The following is a 21031-nucleotide window of genomic DNA, read 5'->3' on the forward strand; positions in this document are numbered from 1 at the left end:
TATGGAAGCCGAGGTAGAGCCTGTCCCCGCACCGCCCTTAACAACACTTGGCTTTTATTAAAGTTCATCCAAAACGATAAGCAATAAATAAAAGAAACACGGAGAGCTTCCACGGATGGTGCAGAGAGTAAGAGAGGAGCAGCCCGAGGGCAGCACCGCACCCCTGCTCCTCTGCCGAGGGCACAGCCATGGCGATATACACCAAATGGACACTGTGGCGTCCCAAAGTAGCCCCAGAATGGGAAAAAGGAGTAAAAATAGCACCCCAGCTGCCATCATTTCGCTGTCCCTGGGTACTGGGACAATGCTAGTTGCGCCGGTACAGGCGATCCCGTGTGGCCATGCTGACCTTCTGCTGGTAATCCTCCATCTTGTCATGCAGCTTCTGGTAGAGCTGGGCAGAAGGAAGGAAAGAGTAAGGCTGCTCTGTGAGAGCCTTCCACTTTATTTCCACCTACCCCACCATTGGCTGCACCTACCAGGACATTGTTCTGATTGGCAGAGCTCTCCCGCAGCGCCTGCAACAGCTGGTCGATGGCTGTATAGGGCAGCCAGACCATGGGGGCCGTGGCTGACAGCGGGAACTGCAGGGAGGAAGAACCTTTGTGCCACGCTGCCCTCACTTTGTTCTCCTGCTCCAACCAGGATTCACATGCAGAGGCCCAGTATTCAGTTCAGCTCACCTCAATTCCAAAATATTGGTGACCCTTGCCCAGCACAGCATCCACATACTCCAGGACCAAATCCACTGCCTCTTCCAGCAGATCGTAGTTCAGGTAGAGACGCAGCAGCTCAGCAGCATCCACTTTCTGCAAAGAGCCCAGGAACCCCTTCTGAGCCTCTGAACAGGCACAGAGCCCCAGACACATTCCCAGGGCTGAGAAGTAACACAAAGCTTGCACCTCCTTCAGGAAGTGATCTCTGGCTGCTTTCTTGGCCAAAGCAGCACAGTAGGCACGCTACATAGTGAGGCTGTTCCTGTTCTCACCTTGTAGCTGTTAATGAGCCAGTTGGGCAGGGGGATCCCATGTGCCAAGAGCTTGTTGATGACGCAGCGATGGTACAGACTGTTCTGGGACGGGTAGCGCTCCAAATAAGATGAGAGCAGCCGCCAGGCTTCATCTGTGGCACTGCAAGGCAATATTTCTCTCAGCACCCTGCCAGCATCCTCTGAGAATGCCTGCAGTGCCACGGGGCATTCCATGAACCCGTCCTGCTGCTCAATATCTGCCTTCTACAGCTACCTCAAGCCCTCAATGCAGTCACCGTGCAGGATTTTAAGAGCCTCTGGCCTTCCACAAGGCTTTAGTCTCCATTCTTTGGGGTAAAGAAGCCTCTCTGTTCCTCTCCCTCACAGAGGAAGATCTACCTGGACTCCTTGGTGGTAACCAGTGCTGAGAGCTGGTTTGACGCCAGCCATTCCCAAGCCTCTGCCTGTGCTGCCTCCCCTCCCAGCTGGAGCTTGATGCACCTGAAAGACAGAAAGCAGTGCAGACCGTGCCTTTGAGAGCCACAAGCAGTGGCTGAGGCAGGAGCTGGCTACATACTTGAACGTGAGCCCCTCAAAGACAGGTGTCAGTGGCAGCTTGAACGTTTGGCACAGGGTGATGGCGGTGTCAAAGAGGCCAGCACGGATGAGGAGGGCAACTGTCTCCTCAGGTGTGGAATTGCCTGTGGGAGGCAGAACCAAGTGAGCACCTCCATAGCCATAGCTATTCGGCTCAGCTGCACACAGTTCCATCGGCAAAGCTCCAGCAGTACCATGTGGGTGACACAAGGAGGCTCCTCTGCACCCCCCTCACCTGCCACTGCGGCTGTGGACAAGTCGTGCTGCACCAGAGTCAGACGGATCCGGGCCAGCACACACTCCCTTTCCAAATCCTCCAGTTCCAGGATTTCGATTTGACGTATTGCTGTAAAAGATGGATGCAAAGGGACCTCAGCATTTAAAAAAAGAACAACAGAAAAAATCTCCTTTGGCAAGATGGCATTTACAACCCTCTGCCACATCCTCAGAGCGCTCACACCAGAAAGCACCGGGAGGAACTGGGTTTTACTGCCCTAAAGTGTGAACATCTCCTTGTCACAAACGTTCCACTCCTCATCTGTCAGCAACACAAATTCCTGAGTCACCTTGTGTTTAGAAACAGCTGCTGCTCTGCCTGCCCAGCATGTGCTACAAAGGAGTTCATTTGAAAATTGTTTTAAAAATATCTGACCTGAAACTTTTCTAGAGTAATGCTGAGGATTATGAGTCCAACCAAATGCCGTCCCTCCCCATGCTTTGGCAGACACAAAACAGAAACCACACCAGCAGAGATGAGCCACACCAACTGGACTCCCAAGCGCACAAGTAACAAGAATTCAGAGAACTAGGAACTGCCTCAAAAAGGCTTTGTTACAACTTATTTTCACAAACACATAAGCAAAAACACATCTAACTGCAGAAAGAGTAGGAACACAAAATCCTGGAAGTGCTACATGGCAGCACACTGCAGCTAGGAGATGCTATCACTAATGGAGTGCAGCATGTGCTTACAACCCCCAGATTATAAACCTGCCATAGGTGAGCTCCCACAAGGCAAGGGGAAAAGCTGTGGAAATACAGGAGATGGGAAGAAGTCAGTACCAGGCACTTACTGGGGACTGCAGCACACTCCCCATCATGGCTTCTCTTTGGGGATGCTCCAGGCCGCTCGTACTTGCAGGAAAGAAATACAAAAAAGGTTGATGCCCAGCTGGTTTCTGAAGAACAAATAAGCACAATACACTCCAGACCTCAGCTCTCCTCTCATGCCTTGATTTGAATGAGGAGCCATGCAATTGCCTATCAGTTCAGGTTACATTTCCTTCTCTCTGGATATCAAACAGTGCAACGTTGGCTTTTCAGGCTACAGCCACCTCCTCTCCACAAAGAGATCAGAAATATAAACTGTGTTTCTGTAATTCTCCTCTGGACTGGAATTTCAGCTGTTTGGTCACCCCGAGATTTGACTTATCAAGAGGTGCTACTTTCCTTCCTGTGGAACCTGCAGGTTACAAATACTCTCTGCACTATCACAGCCACGTTTCTCATAGAGCTGCATTCGGAAGGATTTCAGAAGCAATCTCCCAAGCACAGATCTAAACACCCCTACAGTCAAAAGCTCAGGGCAGAAGGCTGGTGACAAACTCACAGGTCCCCTACCACAGCTCCGGACGCTGGCTGCACTATCCAGGCGTACTCAGGTCGGATCAGCCGTAAGCAGTTAATAGCTGCAAGGAAACAGTTGCCCTGCTTCTGCAGCCCTCGGAGCGTCCGCACCTCGCGGCCCAGGCGTATGCCGTACTCAAACATCACTGTGCCAGCTGAGGAGAGAAGGGCCTGTGAAGCTGTGCTGTTGTTGGAATGAGACGAACAGGACAGGGCCGCTCCATCCCACACCTCACCCTTGCGGTAGTTGTGGCGGTAGATGTGGAAAGCGTAGAGCAGCTCGTAGTAATTGTGGGTCATCAAGTCCACTGCTCGAGCATGGGACTCTATGATCCCCACAACCTGCGATGCAAAGAGGTCAAAGATGATCTTTGAAGGAGTTGTGGCCCCTCCTCCTCCCAGAGCAGGTTAATTAATACCTCATTATGGAGATTGACGTAGGGGAACTCTACCAGGTCCTGGAGCTGGGAGCGCTCACAGAGCACAACCACTAGCTGGCGCAGACAATCCAGCTGCCTGCAGAGGGAAAGCACAGCCCTGAGCTGACCCACCACCGGGATGCAGGCTTTGAGCCACCAACATGCTGCTTTGGGATGAGAGCCAAAGGTTTTACTGGCTGCAAACCAAGAGGTCCCTTTGGGTTTCTCCTGTGCTGGCAACAAAGATCAGTAGAACGTCTCTCCGCACTGCTTGCGTTGCTCAGGATGGCAGCCTCCCTCCCCCAGCTCTGTTTGGTGAGGCTTTCAGTGGCCCTCATACTAAGTCACAGCTCCATTTTCCAGAAAACCTCAACTCCAGTTTCTAGCCCCTCCTGCCCACTGCACTCTCCCCGGCTGCTGTGAAGCTTCCTCTGCACAGCTCATTTTAAGGGGGTACACAAGACAAAATCCTCTTTCCTTTAGTAAACTAAATTAATCAGACTCCTAAAGCCCTCCCAAACATAATGCTGCATGCAGTTCTTCAGCCATTTTGTTTCTGTTTTTTTCCCTGAATAAGGCCCTGTGTTTTCTTTCAGTTTTCACTGTGGAGATGATATTGCCAATTATAACCACTCTTACAAAAATTAAGTACGCCTCTTTAAAGGCATCTTTACACAGAACCTCTTAATGCAGCAGTCCTACCCTGCAGTGCCAGCTTCCTTTTGCTCCAACACAAAAATTGGAAAAGGCAGGAGCTTCAAGATAAGTGAGTATTTAAGGGATAAAGCTATCACCTACCTGCTTGGATCTGGGTTTTGCGTTAAGGCGACGTAGGCATCACTGTTGTGCCCTAAATCCAAGTGGTGTTTGAAGATGCAAGTCCTCAAGGTAGCCTGAAAACACACCACACAGCACAGAAGAGCACATTTCAAATTATGCAACTAAGAAACAACTCCCGTGTAAGGTCCCTGAAGAAGCATCCTGGTGCAGAAGAAACCTGTACCTGGGTTCTCCAGTCATCCACTGATTCCATGATGGCCAGAGAAGCCAGCTGGATGACCAGCTCCGGTAAGCCAACCATGTCCAACAAGCGCAGAACCTGCAAGTCACAACTCTAGCCTTATGAGCAGTCAAGATACTTGGCCACTGTATCTTAAGTGGCTAGAGCAAAAAAAGAGAAGCATTTTGTTAAGTTGCAGAGGTGTGAATCAAATCCAGCACAACAGGTCTAGGCCTTACTGGATGAACAACCTCTACAGAAGTGTGAGTTTCCTGAACGCTTCATGGCTACAGGAAGCCCTTGCAACACAGAAGTGAACGATGCTGTCCCTGAGCAAACACTCTGCTTGATACAGAGAAAAGTTCTCTCTCCAGAGGCACTAGACAATCCTCACGTTTCCTGGGCTTTAACAGCAGAGAATCCCTTTCAAGGAGCCTAGGTCCAAGCCTGCAGCCTGCCTGAACTGTAGCATTATGTGAGAAGATTCTATCTCAATTTAAAGACGTTAATTTTAAATTGCCTCAAAGCTGAATAATCGTCCCTTACTTCTAGCCTGGACATGCCTGGCCCCCCCCTTCCAGCAGCTGGATCTCACAGTCCCCTGCTGTTAGGAAGCCAGGAGGTGGAAAGTACCTAGCTTTTGCACTGTAGTCAGTCTCCTCACGGTTATCCCCAAAACTAAGCTGCTATTTCCCCCAGAAAGTGCGTTTCTCAAAGCTGAAGTCACCTTCCCAAAAGCTGGGAGCCTCTCCACAAACAGTGCTGATGTGGAACAGCTCTGCACTGGTGGGGGCCACACACGCTGGGTGAGCTGAGCCATACCTTGCTGTAGTACTGCAGACGTGGGGTGGAGACCATCTCACCCTCCTCAGGCTGGATCAGCCTGTCCAAGAATTCCTCTTTTCCTACCTCGGAAGCAGCTTGGCAGAAGCAGTCCAAAGCCTAGAAGCACAGCAAAGAGCAGCTGCAGGTGTACCTTTGGGGACTGCCCCAGCCTGCTGTACTGGAGAAGACAGTGCCGCCCATTTCAGCTTCATTCTATGGGTCCTGCTAGCCCCAAGTTGCAATAAGAACTACCCTGACAGCAGGTCCCACTGTCCCCTCTCACTCCCTATCCCTGCTCCCTGCCCAGAGGCAGAGCTCAGATTGATATTCCCTGAGCTACACAACAGAAACAAGGCTCTAGCAGCAAATACAACACAGTGCCTTACCTTGTGGCCCTCACCCATGACAAGGTAGCACCTGCCCATCATGAAGCAGCAGGAGCCCATGTTCACATGGCACCACGGCTGCAGCAGGCGAATGTACTCCTAGAGGAAAGGAAGAAGAGAAGTTTTCATCACCACCTCTGGCAGGTTCATTTCCCAACTTCAACATCCCCTTGGCGTGCAGAGAGACATTCTCTATGGCTTGCTTGAAATATCCCCAGTATCTGTAAGAAACACACCCAGCATCCCAAACAATTGTGCAGAATGCCTGCTACAAACTTGCTGTAGGAGCAGGGCAGGAGAGGGAGAGCAGCCAGAGGACCGATTACAAGCTGCCAGGCAGTAGGTGGAGGGCAGATTGCAACAGGCACACATCACAACTAAAAGCCATAGCACAGGGCAATGTAACTCACCCCGGCCCTGTGCCTGCTTCATCAAGATAACAAAGACTGAAAAATGTCATCATCATCGATCAGGAGGGAGCTAGAAGACATGATGAAGACTCAATAGCTGGGAGAGTGCCGGCTGTTCTTTGCACTCAGAGAAGCAGAGCTGTGCTAAGCTTGCTGGGGTGCAGCAGGGAAAGGCACAGGGGAGCCAAGAGTAGGCAGCAAAGCCCAGGTTTTGCTGTCCCATTCCAGTCTCAGCAAGTGCAGCTCTGTGAAATGCCATGTAATAACACACGCTCTGAGCCTGAATTCCCTGCTCAGATTAGCCACCTACAACAGATAAATCCCACCCCAGACTTATTCACGCACAATAAGCACCGGGGTGAGCTTTGGCATCCATTCCAGGCAGCACTTTGGTCACCAGACCTTCTCTATGCCCGTCTGGAACTTGCAGGGCGCTTCCTGCATCTCTACCTCTATTTGGGTCACGGCACGCATGCTCACAGTCAAAGCTGTTGTTAGCTCTCTGAGGTCAGTGCACTTAATCCAAGTTTACGTGACTGGCTTGGATCAGTGAGCCTGACAGAAGGCAACAAGGAGAAGTGCCCACTCCTGCAGAGTGGAAGTCTCTTGTAGCTCCTCAAGGCAGGATACAAGCAAGGCAAAAGCAATGTGAGGAAATTCAAAGCATGCTCACACCACACGTGCACATATGCTAGAAGCAGAGTGATGCTGCCTGAACCGTCCTGGCATTTCCTGGCTCAGAAGAGCTGCAGATTTGACATTCTTCTTAGCAGCACGATGAGCACAAAAGAAAGCAATTCAGCCCCCAGGTAGAGGGGACTGTGAGAACAAGAGTTCTGCTAAACACAGGAGAAAACGTCTCATTAATAGCATCCTGCCTAGTCCTGAATGCCTCAAGGACTACGGTCAGTAAGGGAACGAGGAGCATCACATGGTAATGCAGACAAAAAAAAAAAACCAAAAAAAAAAACCACACACTCTTCAGTAGAGCACACGCAGCTGCAACCACCAAACCCTCTACAGCACAAGAAATAATCCCTGACACATAGCTGTGGAGACACCCAAAAGGAAGAACAGTAACAGGACACGGGAGAGCACGGTTGGTGATGGGAAGACAGATGGATGTTTCTTACACTGCTCTTCACTAGCAAGGACACTGAAGAAATGAGTGAGGCTTCCTGAAAATGCATTTATGCTACATCTCTAATGTGGTGGGCAAGGTGCTTGCCATGGAACCACAGCTGCCTGTGGGCAGCTAACAGTTGATGAGGTTAGAGGCTTGCTGTGACAGCCAAAAAAGTTCCACAGCATCCTGCTCTCGAGACTGTGCTCCTTCTTTAGCAGGGCACATCATGATCCTGAGTACTTGTGCTTGAATTTTCTTGCAAAAAGATGCAAGAGGAAATAAGTAAGAAGAGTATCTTAAACAAATCTACCACTGAACTCTGCTGCATTTTCCAAGTACAATATACTCAGCTAAAAAGCTCTTCTCTTAGCAGAGGCTGAGGTGGCCACTAAAAGGGTGATGATAGATACAAGATGGAAGTCAATTACAGAGGCAGGTTTGAGTTGATTCTCCTCCAAGGTTTATTCCTTGTAGACCACTTCCTTCCCAGGACAAACTTCTAGCCCATCACCTCCAAAAATTGGAGACATAGGAACAGAACAGGTAGGAAGATCATTTTGTGCTTGACCTCAGAGGGCAGCAGCTACAGGAAAGCAGAAGCTCAAGACATGCAGATAGTTATCCTGGAGGGACTGTAGGTATAAAAAAAAAAAACAAAAACAAGAACAAACAAGGCACTCACCTGCAGCTGGGTGTACTGGCAGCTCCCTATCAGGCACTCTGGGAAGAGGAACCCAGGATTGCTGGGCCATCTGAGCAGGAATTAAGGAACAGGTCTGGTCCAGAGAGCTCAGAGCATTGGGCTAAAGCTCTGCATGTGCTCTTCTTCCATTTGTGGGGGGAAGGACAGAAGATTAAGCTGCTCTTTCTACAAACCATTATTTTGTAATAAGATTTATCCATACTAGACCAAAACCATTAGCATATCTAATCCACAACTACCCAAATCTCATTACCCTTCCAAATCACACCTTGCCAAGTAAACCTGCCAGACAGAGCTCAGGGGCTTAAAGTCAAAAACTCAAATCCTTCACTGTGTACCTCAATAGAATGGACTCCATGAAATCTTAAAATACCCACAAATCCCATTAATGCTTAAAACAGCCACTTGTTTAGGAGACTTGACTTTGAAATTCGGGTGCAGGAAGTTTTTGGAATGAGATGGCCAACTCACTGTCCCAGCTGCTCTCCTGAGACAGTCTCAGGACAGGGCCACAACATGTTTTGTTTTATACAGAACCCCCCCTCTTGTTACAGCCCCAACAGAAAGCACAGCTCACAGCCAAGGATACAGGAGGGGCAGAAAGTCAGCCATTACTGCGGTAATGAGATGGGGCCAATTCAAACTCGTTTCAACCAAAGAGGTGTTTGGTTGCAGGAAGAGTCGGGAGACGATGTGTTTTCTGGCCACTTCCTGAAAGAAGAGCTCCACGATTGTCTGAGGACTGGATACTGAAATACAAGGTAAGAAAGCATGGAAAACAGGGCCTGCAACAGATGTCCCAGGTTCCTACGCTGAGTTACCATGCTGGGCTCATCAGCTCAAGTACCACAGGTAAAGCCAGAGCAAAACAGCAAGGACATTCAGCACTCAGACTTGTGGGTATAGTATTTTTTTCAACTCCTAGTTAAATCAGAGGGAGCAACAGGAGATCAGAAACCCACACGCTGCAGCATTTATTAACTGCAGCTCGATTACAACACAAATAAAAGGCTGTACTCTCTCCCCAGCTGTGCCATTCGCAATCTATCTGCAGCTTTCCCCAGTGTTTTGCAGGGCAGGGCTGAGGGAGTGCTGATTTTGCTATCTGCCTCTCTCCAAATGCCTCCCTTCTCATTCCAGTCCCCTAAGCAGCATGATCTCTCATGAGCTAACTGTTTTCAACGCCTCTTTCCCAGCTGCCCCCTCCTTTCTATCTTCCCCACGTCTCACATATTTTTCCTGAAGCACAGTGGCCAAACAGGACTTTCCTCATGAATAGGCCAAGCAATAACCCACAACACTGGCGAGCACACAAAGGATGTTTTCAGTTTTGCTTTCAGGCACTGACATTTACGTCAAAGGCAACTGCTCCCAAACTGAGACACCGATGGAGAGTTTGAACGCCAAAGATTGCAGCCCGGTTACAGAAAACACAAACCCTGCAGGGCTGTCAGCAAATGGAGAGAACTCCTCCTAAACTCCCTGCAGCCTGCTGCCTCCTCACTTCTTTTTGCAGATCCCTCTGAAGCACCACACAAATTAGTCACAGGCTCTGACTGCACATTCTCCTCCCTATCCTGCTCATCACATCTCTCTGAAACCATTTCAAGGTACCTATCCCTCTAATTAAGTTGCTTCATGTTCTCCCCCGTTATGATTCTTCCCCGAAGCTGGTAGCTGAAAGCATAATGACTTTGTCTGGAGATTGTAGCAAGACATAAAATGTGAGCAGGTTATCAGCTGCAATTTCCCAGTTAAGCTACTGGCTGTGAGCACTCACACCTGAAATGCAAATTCGTGGAAGCACAAGCACATTCTGGAGGAAGCATTTTCCATATTCTATCCCTTCCCTAAGCTGCTGCTCCTGCTTGATAAAGGCCAACGAGCAGGACAGGCCTAACACGACAGACTACACTCACTCAAACGTTGCAAGATATTTTGTTGTTTTCAGTGGACAACATGAACAGCGAAGCAGGGCTGCTCAAACACACCATCCGTTGGCTCTCTGCCTTAAGCATTTCCCTTGGGTGGCAGAAAAAAAGTGTTTAAGAATTCTATTTAAGAAGAAACCGAGAGCTGGCAAACTGTAAAAATCTTACCTAGCTTATGGGGTGCTAGAACAGTAGTGTCTGCTAACTCCAACACAGAGAGATGCTGCAGATTCGATTCCCTAGAGAAGAAAAAGCCATCAGCAAAGAGACAACAAAACGCCTCCTGCTTTAATTGTACTCATTGTTCAACTCAAATCACTCCTACTGCTGAAGAAGGCAACAGTGCCCAGAACATCAAGACCCTGCAGGGCGGATTTAGCACAAGGTGAGGAGTCAGCTCAAAACACTGAAGATAAAAACCACCCTAGCACAAACTAACTGAGAGTGATACTCCCACAGTAACCACCATCATGTACTGCTGGAAAGGGGATTTGAGGTCGATTTTGCAGCAGCAAAGAGAGAAAGGGCAAGGCAAGGACTCACAAGGTGTCGAAGGGGATGTCCGACGCCAGGCATTGGCTGGCCCACCTGATCAGGTAGTAGGAGAGCAGCAGAGGGGAGGTGCGGTGCAGCAGGTCCTGCTGAGATTGGAACAGCTGCCCCCCTCCCAGAACCATCTGCAAACAAAGCACATGGGCTGATATGTTGAGAGGCTGAGCAACAACCCATGCCCCTCGGTGCCAAGGGGTGAAGTAAGGATTCTGGAGGCCCAGATGCCACGGGGAAAATATGACAAGTGGAGTGATGTATGAACCAAGGTGCTTGGCACTGCTGCAACGAAACACAGAGTGAGATCACAGTTTTGCTGTGGCCACATCCAGGAACTGCATCCCTTCTGCTCTAGCCAAGGACGACACTATACAGGAAGCTATACAGACAGCTATACAGGAAGAACAGCAATCCATGCTTGTGAAGAACAAGCATTTCAACGTGGCAAAATGGCAGCTTCTGACCACATCACATGCCTGGCTCCAGAAGGGCACCTTGCAACATGCTTTAAATGTCACCAGAACAAGCTTATCCAAGAAGAGAAGGGGATTTCTTTTCACTGAATGACTGCAGCAGCATCTCCAAGGAAATAACACTGGTCTAAATAAATGCCCCCTTTGCCCTGGGGGCTTGCTCCCCTCATATCACCAGCACCATTGCTTGCTCAGCCCTCCCTGCCAGCAAAATCAGCCTTGCCTGGGCTACCCTATAAACACAGCTGCCATCGTGGCAGCTGCTGGCACTGGCTGGAACAGCCTTGCACGGAAAGCAAAACCATGGCCTCTGGGTAAATGCTGCTGCTGTGAGGCAGAAGAGCTGTGTGCTGCGTTGCTGGATAACAAGGCTACGATTGTCAGCTGTGCTGTGGGAGGGACGGGGACTAGATGGGAGAGCTGTGTGTGCTCAGGCAGCCCTGATTTGGATGGAGGGCTGGAAACGATGCTCTCCTCCCTCAGAGTTTTGCTTCCTGGATGTGCAGCATGGAAACAGGGAATTTGGGTATGAGTGGCGCACGGCTGCTTCACTCGGGACGACAAAAGACAAGAGAGAACAGGGCTTGCCCAAGCCTCGGGCTAGTTCCAACAGTTGCCAGTATTTTGTGGGAAGAGAAGCAGCTTGCAGTCTGGCACCAGGCAACCCAGATCCAGAAGTTCAAAGGGTGTGCTCGGTAGCTTGAAGGGCTGTACTCACAGGATCGCCAAGCCGCAGCAATAGCTGTTGGAGAATCAGCAGGTCCCGACAGATCTGGAAACGGATCGTGGCAATCTTACAAACCCCCCAGCACACCACACTGACGGCTGTACTGCTGCCATAGAGCTGGGTGAGGTTCATACGCATATTTAGAGGGTGAGCTGAAAGAAAATCATGGAGATAAGGGGAGGAACCAACCCAACAGAAACACTGGCTGAGTGGCCGCTTTCTCAGCCCAAAGTACTGCTGTAGAGTTTTTACCTCTTTCCATGTCAGTGTCAGTCTCGTAGTCCATTTCTCGGATGAGCACTCCAATGGCATGGATAGGGTTTCTGATCTCCTGCAGTTTGCTGTGTATATCCTCCATCACATTTTCCCTGTTAAAAAAAAAAAAAAAAGAAAGATGAGGTTTAAAATGAAGAGGGCTCCCTCATCACCCTTACAGATCCTCTCTGGAAGCATCCAATCAGCTTGGATGTTTTTGAAGGGAATCCTCTTCTGGCTCACAGTTTTATTACAGAGCCTGCAGAATCTGGGCTATTTATTCTGCTCCCCCAGGGCAGTAGGAAATGGCAGTCAGATAGCTGGCATCCCACATGGAGTGACTGGAGGAGGTTAGCGTGTAACCGCACGGCTCGACCATGGCTCTGACCTCTAATAAGTCTGCCTGCACAATCAGCTAATAAAAACTTGTTCCTCTTCCACCCTGTCTCATCTCAGCATTGCATAAATTTCTGCCCAGGAGAGCCCAAGGCAACAGCAAAGGGGGCTGAGGTGGAAATGCTTTCTAACAGGACCAATACCCATGCCCACCATCTCCCTCTGGCAGCACAGAGAGAACCCATACATCTCCCAGTGAGAGAGGAATGCTCCAGGCAATCCTTGCTCAGCCATCCCTGCCTGCAGGAATGCTTCTCCTTACGTGTCATTAGCTATTAAGTCCTCCAGGATCTGCTCTGCAGCCTTTTCTGGAGGCTGGAGGCGGGAGCAAGCCATTTCCATAATGAATGCTATTTCCGCAGAAATTGATTCTCCGATCAGTCGAAGGCACTGGACAAGACAGACAACATCACGAGACATCTCCAAATCTGCAATGAAAGAATCTAACTGTATATTTACAAGAGATTTCAACAGGAAGGTGGGATGACCACTAAAAACCAATTAGTCCAGAACACCACCAGTAAAGCATTAGCAGCAGATTGGTCTCAGGCATGGATGTCAAACTGACTCTGCCCTGCTAATGAGACTGAATAAAATGTGGCAGTTGACAAAGGAAAGATTTCGACTTCTTTATTTGGGGGAAAAAAATTAACAACAATTAACCATCAAATTCCCTCTAAAGCATTTTCTCCAGCTACAGGTTGAAAGGAAACGCTTAGCAAAGAGCAAAGAAACACAAAGCAGAGGGCTCGTACAGCCAAGCTCCATTGGATCTCCCAAGGAGCTGCCACTCCTGCTGCAGCAGTTCCCCATTTGCAGCCCTCTTTTGCAGCCAAGATGATTTTCACATTCTTAGAAATTATCTGAAAATTGACCTAAAGGTCAAGGGTTTATAGAATAAATCCCTTTTTTCCAACACAGTCCCTCGTGTATGTATTTTTTAAACATAAGTCACAAGTAACTTTTTTTTGAGAAGTTTGAACCAGAGGGAGCAGGCAACGTCAGCCCCTCCAAACCAGACCAGGCCTCCAGCTTCCCTTCTACTGGAGCCAGAAATAGCTCAAGTGGAGGATGATTAAAAATAACCCCCAAAATAATAATAACTTAAAAAAAAAAAAATCATTCAAGCACGAAAGTAGAACTTAAGTAACATTTTCCATTGCTTTTCTTCTTCCAATACCAGCAAAGCACAGAGCGCACTGTGGTGATGATATTCATGACAAGCTTTGCTCTCTCCACTATTTAATTCCTGGAGACAAGCTGCTCAGTCCCTTTCCACAGCCTACATGAAAATACTGCACTGAAAACTAAGCTAACAGTCTCAGATGCCAGAGTGCTTGGAGAACTACAGGTTTCTTTCTCACCTGTCACTTCTTCAAGGAGTTTACTCCACCAGCACAGCACAGAGACTGGGGAATTTTATGAAGCAGAATGGCTTGCAATGAGTCAGAGAAGGTCCTACAGCTCTTGGTGAGTTCTGCAAAGTTAAAAGGGGTTCACACCAGGGTGTCACCCATAAGATCCCTACGTACAGGGTCACCAGCTGGTATGATACAAAATTATGAAGTATTTCTGACGCAATTGCCCTCCTGGCTTGAACTTGCATTCATCTGGTAGCTGCTAGAGACTGATCAAACAAAGCAGGGCACAGAAACACAAGCTTCTGAGCCCCAGCAGCACACTGTCAAGCACCAGTGCAGCAGATCTAACCCATAAAGCGGGTGTGAAGAACGCACTAGTGTGTGTACTCAAGAGTTCGGAATGCCACAAGGCAAAGGATCACACCACTGTGGATGCCTGTCACAAAGCCTGAAATCTAGGACTCTTCCTTTTAAAATTTCCTGAAATGATGTTTGGCAGATTTACAACCCTGACGCCACTTTTTAATTCCTAATCTAGGGCTTGTGATAGATTTCCCAATACACAGTTGCCAACAGATGGCAAAACAGGAAAACTGTGTGCAGAGAATTACAGTCAGGAGCACTTCAGAGGCCAACTACAGAAACTCCTGCATTCCTCTGCTGCAGTCTTTCCCAGAAGGCAGCATTTCAGCCTCCAATAATGGAAGAGCTCCGCATCTCCTCACCATCAAAGATGACAGCATCATCCTCAGCCAGCAGATGCTCATTAGAGAGGAGATAGAGATGATCCACCAAGGAGCAGGGCACAAGGAAGGACATGGACCCCTAGAAAGGCAAAGCAAAACAATTCTTTTGGAGTTCCTCCAGTCAAAAGGGCATGAAAACATGCAGGCCAATTGCTAAAGTGCCCAGAGCACTGCTGCTCAGCCTCACCTTCTTCAGCAGGCACACCATGTTGGTGTAGGGGTTCAAGAGCAGGGCCAGGGGCCGCGAGAGCACTTCCTGGTACTGAAGGCAGCAGCCGCAGAACTTGGACCAGAAATCCACCTGCAGCTGACAGAACTCCTCCAGAGAACACTCGTATTCTGTCACGCTGCCCTGGAACTAGCAGGACAAAAACAACTTCAGATGGGAACAGGAAGGGAATGAAAAACTAGCATCTGGACTGATGTTTTGTCCCTCCTGATCAGCATCACACAATTACACAGTTAAAGACTTAATGAAGACCACTTGAAGCTCCCTTCCCTACCATCCTACAGGCAAAATTTATTTGTTGCTAACATTTTCTCCCCACGAGACACAAAAAAGAATGGGGAATGAAAAAACAGGCAGGAAAGGTGAAGATTTTATTTCCTCAGAACCAAAAAGAGAGCTTACGTAACTCCTCCAGGAAGACAAAGGATAAAACATAGCTCAGGGTCATGTTGCATTTAACCAACTTCACTGGACCACCACAACACTACGTAAAAATGGATGCAAGAACAAAACATCACAGGGAAAAGGAAATCCTACCTCATTTTCCACAGCTAAGGTAACCTCTTTTTTTAACTCATCCCACGTCAGGTCCATGTACTGTTCAGTTCCTTGAGAAAAGATCTGAAAAGCAAGACAGCAAGCCTTTCTTTAAACCAAGAGAGCTGTCTTGGGGAGGCATTCAGCCACGCACAACAATCACAACACATTATCCATTGATTTGTGGGGTGAAACTGTGAAAAAACAGGGCTGGGTGCTAAGTGCTTTAGCCAGCTTCACTCTTCCTAGCTTCCTCCAGTGATCCCGACAGGCCTGTAGGCTAAGAGCAAATTGATGCCAGCCAAGGAACCCTGCTGCCTCACATGTGAGCTGCGAGGAAGAAGGTGAACAGAGAGAGCACCAAACGCTCTCCCACTAACCTGCAAAGCCTTCTGGATGGCTGCATTTGAGAAGTGGCCAGGCATGAAGAGGTATTCCAAGTAGGTTTCCTGTGAAGAGAACAAGATGGCAATTTACAGAAACAATGTGTATTGGGAGGACAATATTTAAAACACTGCTGCTGCTACTAGCTCCTGTTCTCAAACTAAACCCCTTGATGTGTATTTCTTTTCAGCTTCAGTTTATGCTCACACTCTGCTCCAACCTCTCTTCTTTCCCACCCTTTGCAGCTCCCACAGCTGAATATGACTCCCCACACACTCCAGACCTTCTTTATTCATACATTTTGTCTCAAGGCTTGCTCTGGACTGACTTGAAATTCTCCCCTTCCCTCAAATTCAGGCTTTGTAACTAGGCTTAGTGCTTTAATGCTGTGATAAGAGCCCTAGGCTCATCTCCGTTAATATGGAGCAATTTTAAGAAGTGTTGCAAAACAAATTGTACACTTGAGCAGCCTTAACATTTTCCTTGGGGTAGAGAAGCTTTATTAGTTCTTGTTGCTTTTCTAGTCAGCCTACCCTGGGGTCCTGGTCATGTCGAACTGTCACCTCCTCTTCAGGCAGTGGCTGCATGAAGACCTGGTTCCACTGTCCCGCCACGTTTCTGGAATAATTAAACAAATAAACAACAACAACAAAAGAACAATCAGTTTTGCATTGCAACACCCCCAGAAGCTATCACCTGAACCCAACCTGTCACTTGCACCAGCTGACAGACTGACAGCCACCATGGCCCCTCGGGTTTGGTGACAGGGCTTTGACTGGTGACAAACAACAGATTGAACCAGCAGTGCTTTGTACTGCTATCCCCAACCCCCAGCTAACCTGAATGCTCAGCATTTTTTTATCCAGCATTTAACTTCCTGCCTGGTTACGCGCCAGGACGACTCTCTTAGCTTTACAGAAATAAGGGCAACGCTTTCATGTCACTGCACATCTCAAAACATGATCATACTTGGAAAAGAGTAGCCAGATCTGCTTTGGAGGAACTGTTGGTGAAGTGCAGCCCTCCCTCACAGCAAGCCTACTGCTTGGCTTCTTACATTTTTCACATTCCTGCAGCTGAGCTGTAGCATTATACAGCAGAACAACAACTAAAAAAGTATCCATATGATCTGCACTGCAGTAAGACACAGCTGTGCACGACATGAACACTATGACAGCAAGAGGTGCTGGATAAGAGCGTTCAATGAGCAGAGCAGCATCTGGCAGTTCTCCCCACCAGTAACTCAGGGCAGAAACTCACTGCTCAAAGTTGATGTACTTCACGATGGTTTGGTTCTCTTCATTATGCCACAGTGCCCAGATCTCAGCCGAGGTTAAGGCAAAGTCAATGAGAGTCTCCTGGAGGAAGGTCACAGATTGACTTTATCAGAAATGCGAGCACAGCAGAGACTTGTGTGGTTAATAACAGCCAAAATCTCCCTTGTGCAATTTACCCATATTCTGGAGAGAATTCTTGGCTAAGAGTCAAATCCAGCAGGGAACGCTCCCTTCTTATTTTGGAAGGACCTGCCCTGGCACTCACCTGGGAGGAGAACAGCGAGGATATGTGGTCAAGGCTGTAGCGGTTGCTCTCAGTGCTCACCAGCTGGAAGACACAGAACTACCAACACATCCTGTAAGTCATTTGCTAAAGAGAAACACCAATCTGTGTGCTGCAGGGAAGCCTCTCCTTGCTCCCTGCCACCATTCACAGGCCCTTGGTGTGGCAGCTGCCTGGCCAAGGGCAGCAGAGACTGGACTGAGCCAGCATTCCAGACTCCAGCCAGCCTTGTCAGCAGGACAGCCTGATCCCTGCCTGGACTTGAAGTCTTCTGAAAGACTGAATACCAGAAAAACAACAACACTGCTGGTTCCTGCAAGTGACAACACAATGCAGGTAAGCAGAGATGGAAAAGACTGGAATCCTCAGGCAAGCTACTGTGAACAAAGTTCTGTTTGTCCTTATACAAGAAAGCTAGCACTGGAGAAAAAGCAGAAACCACAGTGTGTGCTTCTACTCAGAGCTTGAATCCCCTGGAGAACTGCAAGGAGAAGCCGTGCAAGAGATGAGGCTGTCCTGTGCTGTCAGTCTCCTCCTGCTGGATTTATCATTTACCACACAACATGGGAGTTCTACAGAAACTAATATTTCGCAGTGCACTGTAATGCACTTGCATGTTCCCAGGAGCCCAACATAAACACACTCAGTGTTTCCACATTTATGGCTCCTTTCAGACCATTCCCATGGCACGTATGTACTATCAGAACAGACCGCGAATGAGTGGATCTGCACTTGGCTTAATCACACAGAGAACTCTCCTCCCAAGGCAAGGACACATGTCCTATGGTACTGAGGACAAACCTGTTTACTCAAAGCACTGCCTTCTCCCTCTGTAAGGGCAAACTTAGGCATACTCAGCTCCAAGGAGGAACAATGTATTTTCTGCACGGGCCAAGAAAAACGTGCTTATAGCAAGGCAGCCCTGCTGCTCCCTACCTGCCCTCGCTTGGGTGCATGCATGTACACGCCGAGGTAGAGCCCCAGGGACTGCGAGAAGGCCAGGCGCAAGCGGTGGCCGGTGCCAGCTGAGAGCCGCAGGTCCCTGCTGACCGGCACGAACTCCAGGAGGTCTGCAACCATCAGGCACATTTGATCCTGCACAGGAAATACAGGAAAGCATCGTGAGAAATAAATAGGACAGCAAAGCTGCCTTCAGTTCTTTCCAAGGGGCAGAATGGCCAAACCCTTCCCTCCAGGATATCAGCAAAGCATCCATAAATGCACTGTAAGCATTCTGGTTGCAGTTTAGCACCCCCAGCTCATCTGTGCTCCCTCAGCCAGCACATAAAGCTTCCCCTCCCACCAATAGCAGACATGCATTCCAGCACAGCCAAGCCGTGAACGCGCCTGTGCTGGTTGATTGGCTCTGGAACAAGCGGCACGCAGCAAGCAGAGGCTTTTATTAACTTCTTGTTGACAAAGACTCATGCTACATTGCCACTCAAGCAGCAGAACACCCATTTCAGGCGCTACCTCATCCCCTGAGGTGCTTCCACTTGCCTGATTAACTTTGGAAACAACCCAATGCCACCTATTAAACTACACCTGCATCCACGCTGCTGCCCTGAACACATGCCTCACCTTGTAGGACCACATCCTAAGCTTGTGGTCCTGGCAGAGTGCAAAGAGAAAGGCATCGTGGTCCAGGCAGTGAACTGCGAGGCTGATGGGCACATCTGATGGGCCACCATCACCTCTGAAAGTACAGACATTACCGCAGTGAGTTAAAAGAAAGCCAAGGGTGGCACACAGGTTCAAGACACCCGATTTCTCTTGTGATTTTTACCCACGCACAGAGATGAAGGACTGAGGTGGGAAAAGAGAGGTGCCTGGCCTCAAGCAATGCACCCCTGGTGATCCAACTCACTCAGGGTGCTGCAGGCTTGCTCACGTTTCCCAGCATTTAACAGGGCTTTAGGCTGCCATAAGACTACAGTCTCCAAACAAGCTGCCTCCGCCTGTGTCATCTGCACATAACCTCTGCTGGTCAGAAAGGAGTCTGACATTTTGGAACAAGGACAAGAACATACAACTGTTGTAATCCTTAATCTGCCCTGGCTGCGAGCCACATCCTGGGCAAATCCTCAGAGGCCAATTACTCGACGTAACGCACTCACGAATAGCAACGCATGGGATCAGCAGGACCCCATTAAGATGAACTAATCCATCTCACTGTGACAGGGCCTGTGACCCAGTTAACTTTTCAGACCACATCTGCAGATGCTGATTTGCCCACACTGGACGTTAACTAGAAACACCGCCTCCTCCTGTGTGAGGGAATCATAAAACAAAGTGAGCTCCCTGTGTTTGTCCCCAAACACCAACCTGATGGCTGTTGGCATCCAACCAGTGAGGAAGCGCTGCACCACCGAGCTCTGTTTCAATTCCACAACTGAAACAACTCCTTGCAAAATAAAGGCAACACAAGAAAAACACTCAGTGCTTGTTAATGAAACATCTGCTGCCAGCAGGGAGGCTGATGCAGAAGAGACGCTGCGTGTGCAGCAAGGCCATAAGATGCACATGACAAAACCCAAACCCATCGAGATCCAGAACCAAAAGAGAGGATCCTGTGTTGCACAGAAGCAGGTGCAAGGATGCAGCCTTACCAGGTACATCATGAGGAGGTAGCTTAATAACAAAGATGCCTCCTGCTGCAGAGGGCAGAGCAAAAAGAGCCTCCCCATCACTGCTCAGCCAAGCTGCTGAGGTCACTGAATTGGCTGCCAAGCCCGGCACACTGGGAATCAGGTAGTAGCTGGATGGATCTCTGAAGTTGATTTTGCCAATGTCTGTAAATATGGACTGCATTTGGCTCTCTGTTATCAGATCCTGAAAGAGGCAAAGCAAAGAGAACAAGGCTCAAGCACATACACAAGCCATGGAGGAAATAATTCAATACCTATGGAGCAACACTGCTATGTCATGAAAAGAGTTTTTCCTTTCAGTAAAAACTCTCATTCTGCCAGTTGCTTTTGCCTCTCTCCAAGAGATGTAGGCTTTAAATCTCATTTTCCAGCAGAGTTCTCCCTGCTCACATACAGCAGTGCCTCCAGAGAAACCAATGACCACAAGGACAGGCTTTAAGCCCCTCATAAACCCCTCTCTGTCACTCACCCCACGGTAGGCATGGGCTGGGTGGGGAAGCAGGACGCGGTGCACGCTCTGCACGGTAACCAGCAGCAGCACCAGATGGTTCTGCACCTCACACAGGTGCACACCACCTGGCAGCAGTGGGCAGCCCTGGATGCGCAAACGCACAGCATTGTTCAGCAGCTCTGTGTCCAGTGATTCCTCCACCAGCTCGAGCGTGTCCCCTGATGTTGTCCTGGGAGAAAAAGGGAAGTGTGAGACACAAGGGACAACAACTTGGGGGCATGCAGGGACAGAAAGCAAGGGCTTCAGGCAGGCAAAGCCATCTCTGCCTGCCCCACACCCAACCCCATCCCTTCAGCCCCCTCTATCCCTGCCTGCTCCAAAATTCATCCCTTCTATAATAAAATCCTTCCTTCTTTCCCTGCCTGCTCCAATTCAACCCCCACCTACCACAACCCCCCCTTCCCTCCCTACCTGCTCCCAAACACATCCTCAACCCTCACAACCCCACCTTCCATCCCTACCTGCCTCCAAACCCACCCCCATCACTCCACAGCCCCTTCATGCACCCCCCAGCCCCAAACCCACCTCCCTTCCTCTTCATCAGACCATCCCTACTCCAAAACCCACCCCCTCACAGCCCCTCCTTGCCCCAAACCCTCCTCCCACGCCTTCACAGCCCACCGTTCCTTCCCCCCACCCCTTCCCCTCACAGCCCCGCCCGC

At 49.2% G+C, this 21031-nt stretch overlaps 1 protein-coding gene across 1 annotated transcript in view; it reads right to left on the bottom strand.

The window, feature by feature from the left end:
• Positions 1 to 35: 35 nt before the first annotated feature.
• The window catches only part of NUP160 (nucleoporin 160), a 21152-nt gene continuing 156 nt past the window's right edge, over positions 36 to 21031 (bottom strand). The window contains exons 2-35 of the mRNA XM_019616051.1: positions 20328 to 20658; positions 19820 to 20042; positions 19536 to 19614; positions 18792 to 18906; positions 18147 to 18305; positions 17193 to 17270; positions 16911 to 17008; positions 16184 to 16268; positions 15647 to 15715; positions 15267 to 15350; positions 14688 to 14858; positions 14480 to 14579; positions 12656 to 12821; positions 11995 to 12110; positions 11734 to 11894; positions 10537 to 10670; positions 10162 to 10232; positions 8652 to 8811; positions 8042 to 8111; positions 5824 to 5922; positions 5435 to 5554; positions 4616 to 4711; positions 4411 to 4505; positions 3613 to 3709; positions 3430 to 3535; positions 3188 to 3348; positions 2641 to 2701; positions 1803 to 1913; positions 1548 to 1671; positions 1370 to 1471; positions 989 to 1130; positions 684 to 809; positions 480 to 584; positions 36 to 394 (exon numbers count right to left, since the gene is read on the bottom strand). Of these exons, the coding sequence (XP_019471596.1) occupies positions 308 to 394; positions 480 to 584; positions 684 to 809; positions 989 to 1130; positions 1370 to 1471; positions 1548 to 1671; positions 1803 to 1913; positions 2641 to 2701; positions 3188 to 3348; positions 3430 to 3535; positions 3613 to 3709; positions 4411 to 4505; positions 4616 to 4711; positions 5435 to 5554; positions 5824 to 5922; positions 8042 to 8111; positions 8652 to 8811; positions 10162 to 10232; positions 10537 to 10670; positions 11734 to 11894; positions 11995 to 12110; positions 12656 to 12821; positions 14480 to 14579; positions 14688 to 14858; positions 15267 to 15350; positions 15647 to 15715; positions 16184 to 16268; positions 16911 to 17008; positions 17193 to 17270; positions 18147 to 18305; positions 18792 to 18906; positions 19536 to 19614; positions 19820 to 20042; positions 20328 to 20658 (4102 nt within the window). The 3' untranslated portion in view covers positions 36 to 307. The remainder of the gene's footprint in view (positions 395 to 479; positions 585 to 683; positions 810 to 988; positions 1131 to 1369; positions 1472 to 1547; positions 1672 to 1802; positions 1914 to 2640; positions 2702 to 3187; positions 3349 to 3429; positions 3536 to 3612; positions 3710 to 4410; positions 4506 to 4615; positions 4712 to 5434; positions 5555 to 5823; positions 5923 to 8041; positions 8112 to 8651; positions 8812 to 10161; positions 10233 to 10536; positions 10671 to 11733; positions 11895 to 11994; positions 12111 to 12655; positions 12822 to 14479; positions 14580 to 14687; positions 14859 to 15266; positions 15351 to 15646; positions 15716 to 16183; positions 16269 to 16910; positions 17009 to 17192; positions 17271 to 18146; positions 18306 to 18791; positions 18907 to 19535; positions 19615 to 19819; positions 20043 to 20327; positions 20659 to 21031) is intronic.

This window comes from Meleagris gallopavo, chromosome 5 (assembly GCF_000146605.3).
Source record: "Meleagris gallopavo isolate NT-WF06-2002-E0010 breed Aviagen turkey brand Nicholas breeding stock chromosome 5, Turkey_5.1, whole genome shotgun sequence".
NCBI lineage: Eukaryota > Metazoa > Chordata > Aves > Galliformes > Phasianidae > Meleagris > Meleagris gallopavo.